Genomic DNA, 15,994 nt, shown 5'->3' on the forward strand with positions numbered 1-15,994 from the left:
TCGGAGGTTGAGGGTCGGCGGAGATCGTCGACTGCGTGGTTTCTACTTTCTCGAATGGTAGCAAACAGACACGCGCAGCCTGCCGCTTGTAGACTGCTCCAGTCGGCGTTCGTACCTTCACTACCCTCACTACGCCGTCGGGGCCAGGGTAGATTTCGATGATGCGAGCTAGCGGCCATTCGATAGCTGCGCTTCCGTCTTCCTTGAGGACCACCATTTGGCCCACTTTGAGCGGTGTGGCACGAAGAAATCGTTGGTTTTGGTTATGAAGCTGCGAGATGTACTCCCGCTTCCACCGTTTCCAATGATGCTGAACCAGCTGCTATAGTTGCTGGTAGTGTTGCAGCCGATTTGTGGGGACATCCGTGTAGTCCGGGTCGGGAATTGCCAGCAGGGATGTGCCCGTCAGAAAATGACCAGGAGTAAGCACGTCTAATTCACCCGGATCTTCTGACAGTGGGGTGAGAGGGCGCGAGTTCACACCCGCTTCGATCTGAGTGGGGACCGTCGTCATGTCTTCGAAAGAGAGCTGTCGTTGACCCAGGACTCGGATGAGTGATGTCTTGCGGATTTTTGGGTGCTCGTGGTGGGATAAACTTCCAGCTGATGCCACGCTGAGTAGCTTCAGTAGCGATTTTTGCCGTCGCGACTGGGTCACGTAGTAGATCGTAGAGTTGAGACCATTGTCCGAATGGATCTCAGCAGGTAAGCCTCGACGAGACATGAAGCGTCGCAAAGCAGACAGGAAAGCAGCGGTAGTGAGGTCCCCTACCAGTTCGAGGTGGACCGCCTTAGTGCTAAAACACACGAAAACGGCGATGTATGCCTTCTGAGCTGCAGCCTTTCGGTGAACGGGCTTCAAAAAGACCGGGCCGCAGTAATCCACACCAGTGACAGTGAAAGCTCGAGAGGGAGTTGTACGGGATTTTGGGTATTGGCCAGGAGGTTGCGAGACAGGGACAGGTTTAGCTCGAAAACAGCGAATACAATGTTGGAACGTGTAGGTTGCCAATGCCTTGTCGTTTATGGGCCAGAATTCTTGCCGGATTTGAGCGAGCGTCATACGAGGACCAGAATGGAGCGAGATTTCGTGATATGCGACTGCCACTTGTCGCGAAAAAGAGTGATTCTCACGGATTCTCTGTCTCTTTCACGTGATTCCACTGTTGTCTCTTCGTAATCTCCTGGATGTGTGAGACCCGGTTAGCAACGAAAGTAGGCCAGACGTATTGTGGCAGCTTCAGCCACGATAGTACGATAGTCCAATCTGACCAGAAACGAGCCTCGATCTCCTCCATCTTGAGTGCGTGCACGGTCGCACGATATAGTTTGGCAGCAATATGGGCACCGCATAGCTCTAACCTCGCGAGTGTGGCCTTCTTCAGGCTTGCAGGACGAGATTTCGCTGCTAGTAATTCGACCTTAATCTGCCCGGACATGCTAATCGAACGGCCATAGATGCATGCTCCGAATAATCCGAAATTCGAGAACCGATCGTGGCAGACACAGAACCGTTTATCTGAACCCGCGCACTGCCGACACCAGATATTGACTCCGTTTCTAGGTAGCTTCAGAAGCTGGCACAGCCTCTCCGAGATAAGATTTGCTTGCGATCCGCTGTCCAGTAGCGCTCTCGCTGTATGCAACCGCCCATTGTGATCCTTCACCGATACCAAAACCGTCGACAAAAATATGTGCGCCTCCCTCGAATCTGCTGAATTATTGGCCGCGTAGATTGTAGCCACCGAGCTTTGAAGAGACTGCCGAGGAATTTCCACTGTAGCTGTCGTAGTCGTGGAGGAAACAGAACTACCTGATTGAAATTGATCAGAGACCTGAGCATCAGCCGCAGAACAAGAACCGGATGCTGATGGCCCAGAATGAAGTAGAGTGTGATGCTTTTTGCTACACGTACGGCAACGGTACTTGGAATTGCAGTCTCGACTGTAGTGATCACGTCGGAGACAGTTGCTACATAGTTTTTTCGAATTGACGATCTGGAACCGCTTATCCAAAGGCATCTTCACGAACTGTGGACAATTACTTAAGTAATGAGGACCGCTGCAAGAGACACATTTTGGCGAGTAGTCTTCCGACGCTGCGTGGACTGACAACTTCGGTGCTGGTTTCTTAAACGGAGTGGACATAGAGAGTGGTGGGGCACGCTGGTTTTCGGAGGACTGGTCGACTGCAATCGCATCCAGAACATGGGTTTGACCTTCTAAGAACTCCATCACGTGTAGATAGGCAGGCTCTTCCCTTTTCACGGCAAACTCCTCCCATTCCTTCTGTGTGGCATCGTCCAGCTTCGATACTAATAGCTGCGTCAGTATCGCTCCCCAACCCGTTGTTGCTTCTTCTAATAAATCCAAAATTTTCAGATGTCGATCGAAGCAATCGATGACGTCATGGATTCCACTCGCAGTCATCTTTTTCAACTTCGGGTACTGTAGCAAAGCGTTTACGTGTCGCTTTTTCTGCAAGTACACATTCGAATAACGCTTGGTCAACTCAGACCAGGCAACCCCATAGCTCGCTTCGCTCATTGGGAATGCATCAACGACCTTTAACGCCTCACCCTTTAGAGACGCTCGTAAATAATGAAAACGTTGTATCGCGCTCAGATCCGGATTGCCATGGATCAGCGATTTAAATGTGTCATAAAATGGCAACCATTTGTCGAATTCCCCATTGAATTCTGGCAGATTTATTTTGGGTAATTGAATATTGCCACATGCCTCTGTGCGTAAGGTTCCAGAGGCGGTGGGGGGAGTAATGGGAGTGGTGGATGGCATTTTCGCTTTCAACTCTGCCCTTACCTTGAAGTACAACTCCTCAAACTGGGCCCGAGTGTGCTTGTGTTCATTCACCTTTTCTACATGTTCCTCCATCTCCTCTATTTGCGTTTGAGCCTCTTCGAATTCGTCCCATTTTTCGTCGAGTTTGTCTATTCTGGATTGGACCTGGAGAGCGTGATTGGCCGGGTCGTATTGCTTCAGGAACCGTTCTGTTCGTAAAAGAAAATCGACAATGTTGTCGCGCACATGCAGCTTCGGCTTAAGCTTCTTCGTCATCTTGCCAGCAATCGTCGACGAAAACTGTAGAAAGAAATTCGAAGCACGCACAGCACCACAAAGTCAACTGATAGTTAATTGGAGAGAGGCTCACCTGAGAGCCTAAATCAATGGGCCTTGTATTTATTAAAACTGCCAACAGGAACAATCTCCAATTTTTCCGATAAGGTTGTGAACATCACATTCAGCTTGATCGAAAGACAGCCCAAAAGTCGAAATGGTTGTAGAAAAGTACGCGCCTCCGGAAACGAGTATGCTTTAAATATTGTGAAACCACCGTTAAGGTTCCACTATCGCACGAAATTCTTGCTCGAATCCGTCACCCCAGTGATCATCAGTCGGTCCGTTCCACCTACACGTATTGTGATCGTCCTGGCCAAAACGAATTTGGATAGGCCGTATGCAGGAACGTCAGTTCTCAAAGCGAGGCAAAGTCCACCGGGTAACGAGAGAGGTCGGTTGCAATTTATCCGTTGAAAAATAAGAGAAACTCCAGCCTACTCACCGTGTGAGCCTGGCTAAACAGGCCTTCTATTGTAACCGTATGTATAATACGCTCCCCCGGTAACGAACAACGATTTATTGAAAAAATTGGTAGAAACACCGTTTTGGTTTCGCAGAATGATTTATACCGTCCGTATAAGTCGCAATCAAAAATCGTATCCAATTGATTCCAATATCACAGTCCAGCAAGAAAAAACCACATGTGCGTTCTCGCGAGAACAATAGCAGTACAGCAAATTAACGATGGCGACAACCAACGCGCGCGCGATAAAGATGGCGAAAATCTATTCGCGCTAAATGTGAATGCGGTATCCAAGTAAAATTTCACACACCCGTGGCCAACAATCCTGGTCACGGCACCAATGTTCGGACCCTTGACTCGACACTTTGAATACCTTAGTATGTTCCTCTGGCTGTTTGATTTCTTCCACTGCAATCCAGTGGGAATAAAGTGCACACGCGGTCGGTATCAAAAAGCAAATTGTATTAGAGTGAACAAAAGCCCTTTATTACGGCGGAGAAAAAACAATACGGTGACCGACCGATCGAATAATTTTATTGCTACTGATCGTAAGCGGGAAGCTGAGAGTAGATCAGAAAACGAAATCTGTACTGATATGCCTTATCACAACTACTAGTTCCCCCGTGCAGTGAGCAAAGAGAGAATCAATAAAAACCATGAGAATTTATGCTGCACGGGGGGCGCTCAGATTGAGCTGATCTATATACCTAACAGTCATATTTCGAGATCAAATGGAGAGAAAATGATCATGATATTTTTGGTCCCAGTGATATAGTAATTTAAATAACGAAATTAGCCATTCATAGTAGAATAAAAATGTTGAAGGAATAAATCATAAGAGACTAAATTACTACTACCAATATTTTGTTTGATTCTTATTGATGTCGAATCTCTTTTTTCTCTTCTGCATTTCAGTCTTTTACTTCTTCTTTGCTAGGTTCTAAAATGCTTTCCTCCTTTTTTCTTTGGATAATTCTCCTTTCTTTTTTGTACAAACATTGATGTTTGGTTAACCAAATTTGGTTTTTAATTTGTTTTTTTATCGTCATAAAACCTTATCCATGCCTTGTTCTAATAGCGAGTGAATTTCTGCGTTTACGATTACTTTTATTTGCAGAGAAACTGTCTGAAGTCATGGCTGTTTTTCATCAATAATCTGTAATTTCGCTAAACCAGGAACGAAGCTTCCTTTCCATACTGATTTCTGTTTATAAAATAGGGATGAACTACCTCCGGTTGACCTCGTTTTTATAGTGGAACACTCATCAGATTAACACGATTTCCCTTAACATAGGCCAGAATTTCATAAATGTTTCTCGTGATTCTGATGCAGATTGGCTGGATAGGATGTTTCTTGAAAGAAGTTTCCTAAAAATCACTCGAATTTTCACATGAACTGAGTTTATCTGGTTAGGCCCTCAAAAACAGACCCACGCACAGCACGTGACGCTGTATCCGGCAGGAACAATGGGACTGTGGCACTGTGGGGCAGAACCCGGAAAAGTCGCGGCAAAACTCAAAAAAACGAAATTCAGTTTTCATGCCTCATTTTATTTTCTACTTGCAATAGACATGTTATCGACTGGAAATCATGATAAATAACTTTGAAAAATAATTTAGAAAATGTGCTATATATATATATATATATATATATATATATATATATATATATATATATATATATATATATATATATATATATATATATTTATATATATATATATATATATATATATATATATATATATATATATATATATATATATATATATATATATATATTTATATAATATAATATAATATATATATATATATATATATATATATATATATATATATATATATATATAAAAGAGAAATATAAAAGAGAAATTTTGTATGTATATATGTATGTATGTTCCAGCATAACTCTTGAATGCCTGAACCGATTTCAACCAAACTTAGCATAAGTGTTCTTTGTACAAAGGAAGTGGTCATAGGAATATTGGATAGGGGGAGGGGTCACCCTTAAAGAAGGAGGGGATCAAAAGTAATAAATTGTCATACATAATGGGAACCTTTCATTGAATTTTGATGATTTTCGGGTTCTTGGTCATATTTGGAGGCCGGAAGTTGATGTCCAGACACCGAAACATGATGTTCTTGCCATTTTCAATCCAAGATGGCGACTTCCGGTTTCTGGGAAGCCATTTAAAGCTGTGAAAAACGCTCACAAACCCCCCAATGGACAGTGGTTCGCCCATAGGCCAAAAATAGAGAGAAAGTTTTTTTGTTTTCTGGTTATTATTGATTTAATGGATCGGTTATAAACCTGAGAATGCAGAAAAGCTGTTCTTGTTGGCCTATTTTATGAACAGTTTACTTTTGAGCACGAGATAAGGTAAGGTGTTTGACACTTGTAAAATCAACTTTAAGAGACGTGTTTTTTTTGCATTGTGTACATATCCGCTGTAGAACAAATTCAATTGCTTCATCTGTTTCATTTTATCATGAGTCCTCAGAAAACAGGTTTGTTTTGCTATTGCGGTGTTGTTTGGTTAGGTATGTGCTAAACTGTAATCATAATTTGTCGTAACAGGGAACGTAGTAATAAAGTCAGAGAGCACCCCTCATACATAAATTCATGTAAACTTTTAAATGTGTTCCGCGCGAGATACCATCACCAAATAACTACCGAACGAAGGATTTAGGACCTGAAAAAGATTTGTCAAAGGTCCCAGCTGCATATATTTGCATCTTAGTCGATGACAAGCGGCTAAAGATGGTTACTTTTTCGTTTGAATTTAATACTTTTTACATAGTTTCTTAGAAGAGTTGTGGTATATTCAGCTCAAATTTACAAATTTGTTCTTAAACATTTGTCTATATTCAAATTTTGATATTCGGTGTTGAAATACGAGAGGTTTCTGAGAAAATATCAAATTTGTTTGAAGTCATTCCAACAAAAGAATAACGTAGAAGAAGAAAAATCAATCTTTGATCACTATGAGGGTTCACTGCTGCCGTATTTTGAAATTCCATTGTCAAACTTTTCCCTATATTCGATTGGCGCCCTATTATGCATGCATAATAATGGCAATGCCAGAAAATTGAAATGAGTTGGATGAAGGCAGCCCCAGAAAAGTTTGTTATAGTCGAAAAACACCTAATTCTGTCGATTTCAGCAGTTTCCAAGGGCATTACTGTGAAAAAAAATGATTTATGACCGCTCTTGCCATACAATTCGAACCACTGTGCAATGTTGGTATTTTCGGAGCAAAAATGACTCTTAAGAACCGGTTATCGGTGTCTGACGATACTTTTAAACTTGGGTTGCCGACTTCCGGTTTTTGGAAATCTGCGAAAATTAATAATTGAATTATATACTTGGCAATATGGGTATTTTCGGAATCGTAATGACGCGGTCATACAAAAATCGATCATATATTCCCAAATATTGGCCTTTCGGCTTTCATGCAAATGTTTCTAGAGAAGTGTTCCAAAACATCCAACCTGATTTGATCTGTTTTTGGAACGATCTCTTGACATATTTCTTGCATAATTTGTAAACGGAGAGTCCAATCTAGCGTTTTGGATAAAATATGTTTGGAAAAGTTGCTGAAGTTCTATTACAGAATTAAAATTTGGTTAAGAGCATTGATCAAATAAGATAAGAGCTTCTAAAATCCGGCTATTTACTTAAAAAAAAGTTCTGTATGTTTGTATGTATGTTCCAGCATAACTCTCGAATGATTGTACTGATTTCAACCAAACTTGGCATAAGTGTTCTTTGTACAGAGGAAGTGGTTATAGAAATATTGAGAAGAGGAACGAGTAACCCCCAAAGGAGAAGGGGGTCTTAATTGGTTAGAAAATCAAGTTTTTTCATGCATTATGTGAACTTTCTGAATGAATACGTAGTTTTTAGGCCTTTGGTCATGTCTGGAGACCAAAAATCGATTTCCAGAGACCGGAACATGATGTCGAAAAGAGAAAGGGGCATCTATCAGAGAGGGAGGGGGTCTTAATTTCTAAGAAAGTCAGGTCTTTCAGTGCCCTATTAGAATTTCTTGAAAAGGTACGATAACTTTCATGCCCTCGGTCGGTCATGGCCAGAAGTTGATGTCTAGGACCGGAATATGATGTTCGATGTTTTTGGCGACTTTTGGTTTCTGGGAAACTGTATACAACTGTAGAAAACGTTTACAAACCTCCAAACATTGGTATTCCCGGAACCAGGATGACCTTTAGAAACCAGAAATAAAAGTCCAACGACATGTTTTAAATTCAATATGGTGACTTCCGGTTTCAGAATGTTGTGAAAAACGAATATATGGTCTACAATATGTATATTTTCGATATCAAGATGACGTCCAGAATCCAAATATTCGTGTTCGACGCAAATTTTTAAATCGTACTTGGCGGATTACATTTTCTAGAAAGGTTACTAGACTACAGAAGAAGGCTTGGACGTAATATTGAAACGTTGTTTTGAAATCAATTCTGCGATTTCTGCTTTCTGTCAAGCGGTGTAAAACTGAGTAAAATGGTTAAATAATGTAAATATTTCTAAAAAGGGAACTATGTTCAGAAAATGACGACACCCGTTGTCAAAGCTATTTTCAAATTCAAGAAAAAAAATACTCCCTGATATTAGGTTCATAGGTCAAAGCTGACTCCCCAAAACCGAAAATTTGTGTTCGAAAGTTTGGTATAGTGAGGTTTGTTTTTCTGCATTGGAAGTGATTCAAAACTTGAGGAAAATGTGAAGATAGTCCCCTTATCTTCAAATTGTTAATTAATTCATGAAGACTGATGTTCAACTATAAGGATGATATTGATATTGTTTACACAAAAAAGTGAAAGGAGATGGCATTGCAAGCAATAATTTTAACTATCAGAGGTGAGCTTAGGCTATTGATTATGTTTTTTCAGTCCAATTTGAGTTTATTGTAAGTTAATCGATACCGTCGAAGATGCCGATGAGGCAATCCATTTTCCAACGGAATTTTTGAACTCACTCGACCCAGCTGGAATGCCTCCGCATCGATTGTTCATCAACGAAAAAGGTGGTATATAAGCAAGTTTCTAGCTAAAATAGAAATATTATTTGAAATGATTACACGAGCAAGGCCGGGTACATTCAGCTAGTGTGCTATAATATGGTGAAAGTGAGCATTTACAAGGCTTGTAAAATGAAAGGAAAAATTTTCACAGATATTTTCCAGTAGGGCATGCAAATACTTAGAAATTAATTAGCTAACTCATATGATCCTCATAAAATAGAGTATGAACTTACAATTAATGTGATATAAAGACAGTTTTGTTGAAAATAGGTTCGAAGGAGGCATAGTATGTAAAACAAGTTTTTTTTTTGTAATTTTTCCTCTATTTCGGCAATATGAAAAACATAAAGTTCTACGTTGCTCTGCTATGACACTATTATTGTACTAAAATACAAGGCATTGGCTAGTACTAAACCAGAAATCAGCTGCTACTAGTTGCGACTTACCGAGTAATTCGAGTTTTCGCAACGATTGTTTTCATGTCAATTAATGTAAAAAATCGTTAATCAGCAGGGTCCGTATCGATGTTTTTCCTACAATAGGCTTTGCTAAATGCCGGTGTATGCAACACGACCATAATCGTGTTCGGGGGTCTTTCAAAACTGACGTCCAGTAGTATGAAGACCCCTCAGAAATAATTATTAGTACTAGGAAACAGTTTGTTATTGGAAGAACAGTGTCTTGAACAAAAGTAAACGTTTAGTATCTATGCCAAATGTAATAAAATATAACAAGAGAGGCTCTTAGAAAGCGAACATGACCAACTAATCTTTAATTGAACAATGTTCCTATTTGAAATATTTTGTCACAAACAATAACATTAAAATTATATTTTATATTGTTTCTCAAACATATGTACTTAAGTCCCAGCTAAATAATTGTATCTCGTTAACGGTCCGTCCTACAGTTGTAATATGTCCGACAACTTTATGTCAATTGATGATATAAACAACTTTTCTGAAGAAACAAAATAGCTAGCACCATTTATTCCGAAGATAGATGTCAGCGCCATCTGTAGAAAAAAATTAAAGCTGCCGGAATACATTTTTCAAAAAGATGTTTTTATAGTGAACAACATTGCCGAAGACATGAACACTGTGGAAACAACTGTTAAGGAGTTATGAGGTTCTGTCGCGCCAACGGACCAATTTGCCCCACTGTGCGTGGGTTGCGGCTTTTCGGCTCTAAACGAAGGCCTGACTAAATAGCTCTTTGTGGAATGAGTTGTGAGATTATTCTAGGTTGGTTGGATAGGAGTTGCTGGACAGGATTGGGATAGGAGTTGTCGAGGGATTTTCAAAAAAACTTCCATCGGGAAACTTTTTATCTAGCCAAGTTGCATCAGAATCACGAGAAACATTTATGAATTCCTATTTATGTTAAAAGAAATTGAGTTAATCTGACGAGTGGTCCACTATAGAAAAGGTGTCCACTATAGGTAAATTTATCATAATTTGCATCAGAACCATTAGAAACATTTGTAATTTCCAAGTCATATCAAGAGGGTACACAGGGTTTCGTCACGCTGGTCCCTATGCTTTGTCTAAGTTTCGTCTTAAGGTAAATTAACATATAGTGGACCCGTTTCCTATAGTGGACTACCAGCAAGATATACTCAGAATCACGAGAAACAATCATAAAACCCGATTTAGGTATGTTGAAAGAAATTGAGCTAATCTGAAGATTGTTTCAATATATTCAGGGGCGACTCGTGGCTTTTGAATCTACCTGTTCAAGTGAATATTTTGAAAATCACACGAGTACTAGACCAAGGCAGTTTTCAGAGAATATTGGTGATTCTTGCTATTTTTTATTACTGCACTGTTTATACTGCTTGGTAAACTTGATCGTATTTCTGCGTGTTTAATTTTTATTTTTGAAAAACCTGGTGACTCATAAAAATCAACATTCGAGAAGAAAGCTGTTTAATGTTATGTTTTGTAAAGTAGCTGTGTATTTAGTAATGTTTTGTAATGTAGTTTTAAAAGTTTTAATTCACTACTAAACGTTCAAATATTTTTAATAGTGAATTGCAATTAATAGCTCATTGAAATAAAATTGAAAAAAAGGCACAAAAGCTTAGTTAAATATAATTCAGGTCATTCCAGAAATCTTGGCCAAATGTCCGTTTTTGTCCGCAGGATAAACTTGAAATACAATCTACATTTAGCATTTTTTTACTGATTAAAGTTGTTTGATTTGGTTGTTGGAAAAAATGATCAAGATGTTAAAGAAAATCTGGCCTATTCTTCGCCAAGAGGTGCAGCAAATCTTTTACTTTTGTCATAAAGATCAAAGGCAGTTCTACGACATGGACCTGAGCCTCAGTTTGATTGGATTTGCAATTATGATGTTGTCAACAGCAAATTAATCAATTTAACTGACGTGGCAAAACCCAAATGTTGAAAAACAAAAACAGCTTGTTGCCCCCAAATCACAACGGAAACTGCTCAAAAATTAAGATGCATGACATTGCTGACTTCGGCAGTGTTGAAACCGGTACGGATGTACGCATTTTTTTTAAAGCAACTTCACGTAAACGAAAACGACACGGGGTGCCGTGAAATCAAACAGCTTTTTCGAATTCCCAATAGACAGCTCGCAGACGGTTGACGGCCTCCGCTTTCCTTCGATTTGTCAATTTCCGATTAATTTTTGATTGCGGGTAACGTATTTTTTGCTTCGTTTTGCACCTTTTCACGTGACGACGCACGTTTAACGGAGCACTTGTCGCAGCGAAACCAAATTGACCCAAACGAGGCTGTAAATTTGCCGGAATTGACGCTATAAAATTACGGACTTTTACAGGTGAAGCTTTGGGGAAGCAGGGCGGGACTTTTTAATTGCCGGTTACAAAGTTTACCTGCGTTGGTGCTTCTTTTTATTATTTCCTGCAACAACAGGCGATCGGATTCGTAATGCTAGGCTGTTACCGAATGACTGGAACGAAAAATTGAAATAAAAAGAAACACTTCCACCTGGAGGTAAACTGAACACGCCGATAAACCGTGAAAGACAATGAATTCGCTAGTGGTTTTATTGTTGTGACAAAATTCGGTTTTGTTTCTATTTATCAAGTGAATTGATTCGTCTTCTTTTGACTAAGGTAACATTTTCCGAACAAACAGATGCTGAAAGCTTCCTCGGCAGGGGCGCTGACTGACTGAGTGATTGGTATTTTCCGGGTCGGACACCGGGGAAGGTACTTTCATTTTAAATCGATAGTATTTTCTACCCGAAATGAATCTGCTGTGGCTGGAATAAAACCACGTGCCTAGAGTCGACTGCGACGAGCGAATGGTGCAATTACTTGGAGTCATAAGGAGTAAAAGAAATTACTGCGGTCGTTACTTTTTGCTGCCCCTAAAATCACTGGTGATGATTTACTGGGTGTTTACTTGTGCTGAAAGCACTAAAGCGGTATCATTGCCGTGCGCGTAGGGGGCTGAGGTTTGCACATCTCCAAACTCTCCAGCGATAGAAGAAAACAAAACGCGTTTGATGTGAGAGTTGGGATGAAAACTAAGCAAGAGGTAAATAAATTATGAATAAAAGGGAAATGAGGTATTACTGGCATGGCATTGCTAAATTACTGGCGAAAATAAAATTGTCAATGTGTGAGCTCTTTTAATACTTTATACAATCTCTAAAAACGGATTGTGATTTTCTGTTTAACAGGGTGTTAAAGAACAAAAATTGATAAACTTTATCAAATATAATTCGAATTAATACTACGTTAGTAATCGGAGACATCTTAAGCATGAAATTTTGAACAAATATTTGAGCAATGATAGACGGACACATATATGACAACCGCAAGCTACCAATTTGAAAAAATAGAAACAAAAACCAGGGAGTTTTTTTTTATTCTCGCTTATTTTCCGTCGGTCTATTTCCGACACTTGTGGCCAATTACCGACGCCCAGGGAGGCGACTCCACACCCAGGTCTCTAACTCACGACCCGTTTATTACCGGACCGGCGCCAACGGCTTTACTTCCTCATGCGATGGAAGGCGTGATCCCAGAGATTTTTCGCCTCAGAAAATCTCCCGGTGTCGGCTAGGATTGAAGCTAGACCAGTTGGGTTGGTTGTGAGTGGATCACGCCACCTCACAACCATCGACACCTGTGTCGGCGGTGGGATTCGAACCCAGGCGTCGAGCGTGGTTTGCGGAGACGTTACCAACCACACTAGGCCCCCGCGAACCAGGGAGTTTTGAAAACTATGAAGAAAACTTGGAAAAGACACTAATTCCACCACGACAGTTCGCCGAATAGAATAATCTGGAAATGATACAAATAGAATACTAAAAGGGCGCAAACAGTTGACAGTTTTTTATGACGCTAGAAATAAAAGCTAAACTATTAATTTAAAACCATCGTACTAACAGACAAAAATTATGAAAAAAAATTTGGAAATCCTTTCTATATAAGATAAAGCAAAATATGCAAAAAATCAGAATGCCGTTAGAAGATATATTTTAAAATCATATGAGAGTATTGGATATAGTAAAAAAATAAAAAGTAAGTAAAGGAACAGTTATAATTTAAATTTAAGAATCAATTTCAAAAAATATAATGCAATGATGTGGATACTGTGAATTCTGGAATCGCTCAGCAATGGAAATACAGTAAATTTAGAGGCTTTATTTTAAATTCCGAAAAACAAACCATCTTTCACAGCAGCATATTTTTCTGAACACTTAAATCACTGCTCAAATATTTATCTCACGATGCCCCAATATTCATCACATTGTAAATAGTTTTCATGTAAAAACGTAGCTGCATAACGTCATAATAGGTTACCTAGGTATCCGCTGTTGTTGAAGCACGTACAACATCGGTAACCTAGGTAACCACTAGGGTGCGCTGACGAATGCAACATTAGGTGTTTGCTGTACAGAAATAATGAGTTTTGATATGGATGTATACCTACTGTTCAGGAATTAGCATGAATCAACAATATTTGGTAACTTTAGATTATCTTCAATACAGTAAAACAGATGAGAACACGTTTAGTTAGAATTAGGGAAATGTAGAAGTTGTTCTCATATTTTTCTATCATTCGAAGCTGTTTACAACAATTATGTAGTGAGTGGTAGTGTTGGACAATTAATGTAGAAAGTGGTTCACTATGAACAAAAAAAACTTTGATCGGTTGGCGAATTAATTCATTAGTAGCCATGTGAAGCAGTAAGACGAATTCGTTTTCACGAGTAGTACCTAAGTGGATCAAACGCATAAATTTTTGAAATGTAATATCCGAAACTTTAGAGCTTTTAAATTAGCTTTTTTAGATTCATACTTAGTGAAAAACTCAGATTAGGTTAAAAGGAATCCGTTTAATGCATTGATAGTTAGATTTAGTCAAAAAATCATCATACCGGTTCCTGAAATCTTCATATTGAATTTTACAGAAACCGTTGTAAGTCATCATTTAGGATTTCGAAATGACATTTGGAGTTTATTTCCGGGTTATTGAATGATATTTGGCCATTTTTGTCTCCTTCACAAAAAACCGGAAGTCACCACATTCTTACATCTGGAGTTGATTCACGATGAATCCGAAAGGTCGCCATCTTGGATTTCAAAATAGTGTCTAGAGTAGATTTGTGGCCTTCGGGTATCAACGTGATTCAGGAAATACTTATACTGGACGGCATGGGGCTATTTCAGACTGTATCCGAGAAACCGGAGGTCACCATTCTAGATTTCAAAATGACCTCTGGGAACGGATACTGGTATGAATTACTAATGAATGGCAAAATTTTGCTGTACGAAGAACCATTTCACTAGCAAACAACATCGTTTTTTTTGGAAGGTCGCTCATAATGCTTCAATCTTGTGAAGCTCGTAGCTTTCATTTTTATTTGACCGAAACGACATATCATTAATACTCTTCAAGCTGTAAAAAAAATTATCAGTTGGCTTCATTCATTTCCATACACACTATTGGGGTACTGTAGAAGTCTTCTCAAGATAACTTTCAGTAGTCACGTATAAAAACTAGTATGCAAGAATTAAGTCTTCATTGTCTATCCGATCACTGTTGCAAAAGGAGGATTTACGGGAAACTGAATCGACTAGCAGCTAGCAGAGCTGCGGCAGGTTGCGCAGGTAGGCGGCGATTTCAAATATCTCGCAGCTTCCATAGCGGGCAAACCAACAGAGTAAACCGGGTGATTATAGATCACCTTTCATAGTGCTAGACTTTGGAACTTCCGTCTGTGTGGGAAATGCCGTATTTTAGGCATCTTCCCAGTTTTGTGAAAACTAAAACGAAAAGTCAAAATTAGTTTTTCACAACTCAGTAATACAGTATTCGTGAGTTTACTATCGAAAAATTCTACCAAGTGTTAAGACGTTTGAAAATACGTCAAAGGTGTACTAAATCATACAGTAAGTAGATTAAAATCAAATTTTAATGCATGCGAAGAAATAATGTCCTTTGTAGTGCTGTAGATGAAATTGAGTTTCACCACTGTTCTAACAATTTTCAACTACTTCACAATCAAATGATTTTGAGGCGCTAAAAAGCGCCATTGATGTGTCGCAATAAGGACACCCAGCAATATTGTTTAATTTTTTGTGAGATGATTCTTGTTTTGTTGTTATCTAGTCGGCATTTTCTATAATTTTTCAGAATTCTATCAGATACTAAGGGGCCATCCACATACCACGTGGACAGATTTTAAACAATTTTGGACAACTGCTCATATAAACTATTTTTATGGACATTACACATACCCCCTCCCCCCTCCATCCCAAGCTGTCCACGTGGTATGTGGATGGCCCCTAAGTAGTTTATAAGAGCTACCCACAGCAGAGGAACAATCAGGCCTACCGGGAATTGGAGCCCGGCACAAAATGAACGAGATTTTACCTTTCTCTTCTCGACCAGACCTTATCGTCAGTTGAATTTTCAGTATTTACACCAAAAATTGTGATTTTTTTTGAAAACTGATATATGGTACCTAGTGGCCTGAAACGGAAAACGTGATTGAAATGAGGTCGATATCTCGTACCGTTTTTGAGTAATTAAGAAAAGCAAATCGCGTAAAAAAAAACCGTGTAAAAATACCTTACTGTATAATGCATGAGAGTGAGCCCCGTAGCCGCAAGGTTTCTTGTTGTAAGATTTGGACCACTGCGACCATTATTTTGATCTTTTGTGGTAGCCACAAGGTTACTAAGTGCGCTTTGGTAAGCGGGTGGTCGTGGGTTCGAATCTTAGTAGAATCAGGCCATTTGGTTGTCAAAGGACTTTTAGCATGGGTTTATTCTCAGGTTCTATCGGACATCGGGAACACGTGACTCAAAGCGTTCAAAGTTTCACGAAAAATATCGA

The 15,994-nt window shown here is 39.5% G+C and overlaps 1 protein-coding gene across 1 annotated transcript; it reads right to left on the bottom strand.

The window, feature by feature from the left end:
* Window positions 1–322: 322 nt before the first annotated feature.
* Window positions 323–1,063, bottom strand: LOC129729241 (uncharacterized). The gene has a single exon (XM_055687745.1). The coding sequence runs from the start codon at window positions 1,061–1,063 to the stop codon at window positions 323–325; it is 741 nt and encodes a 246-aa protein (XP_055543720.1).
* Window positions 1,064–15,994: the final 14,931 nt, after the last annotated feature.

This window comes from Wyeomyia smithii, chromosome 3 (assembly GCF_029784165.1).
Source record: "Wyeomyia smithii strain HCP4-BCI-WySm-NY-G18 chromosome 3, ASM2978416v1, whole genome shotgun sequence".
Taxonomy (NCBI): Eukaryota; Metazoa; Arthropoda; class Insecta; order Diptera; family Culicidae; genus Wyeomyia; species Wyeomyia smithii.

Coding starts and splice junctions, on each gene's coding strand:
- LOC129729241 (XM_055687745.1), bottom strand. CDS start 1,063: ATGACGCTCGCTCAAATCCGGCAAGAATTCTGGCCCATAAACGACAAG.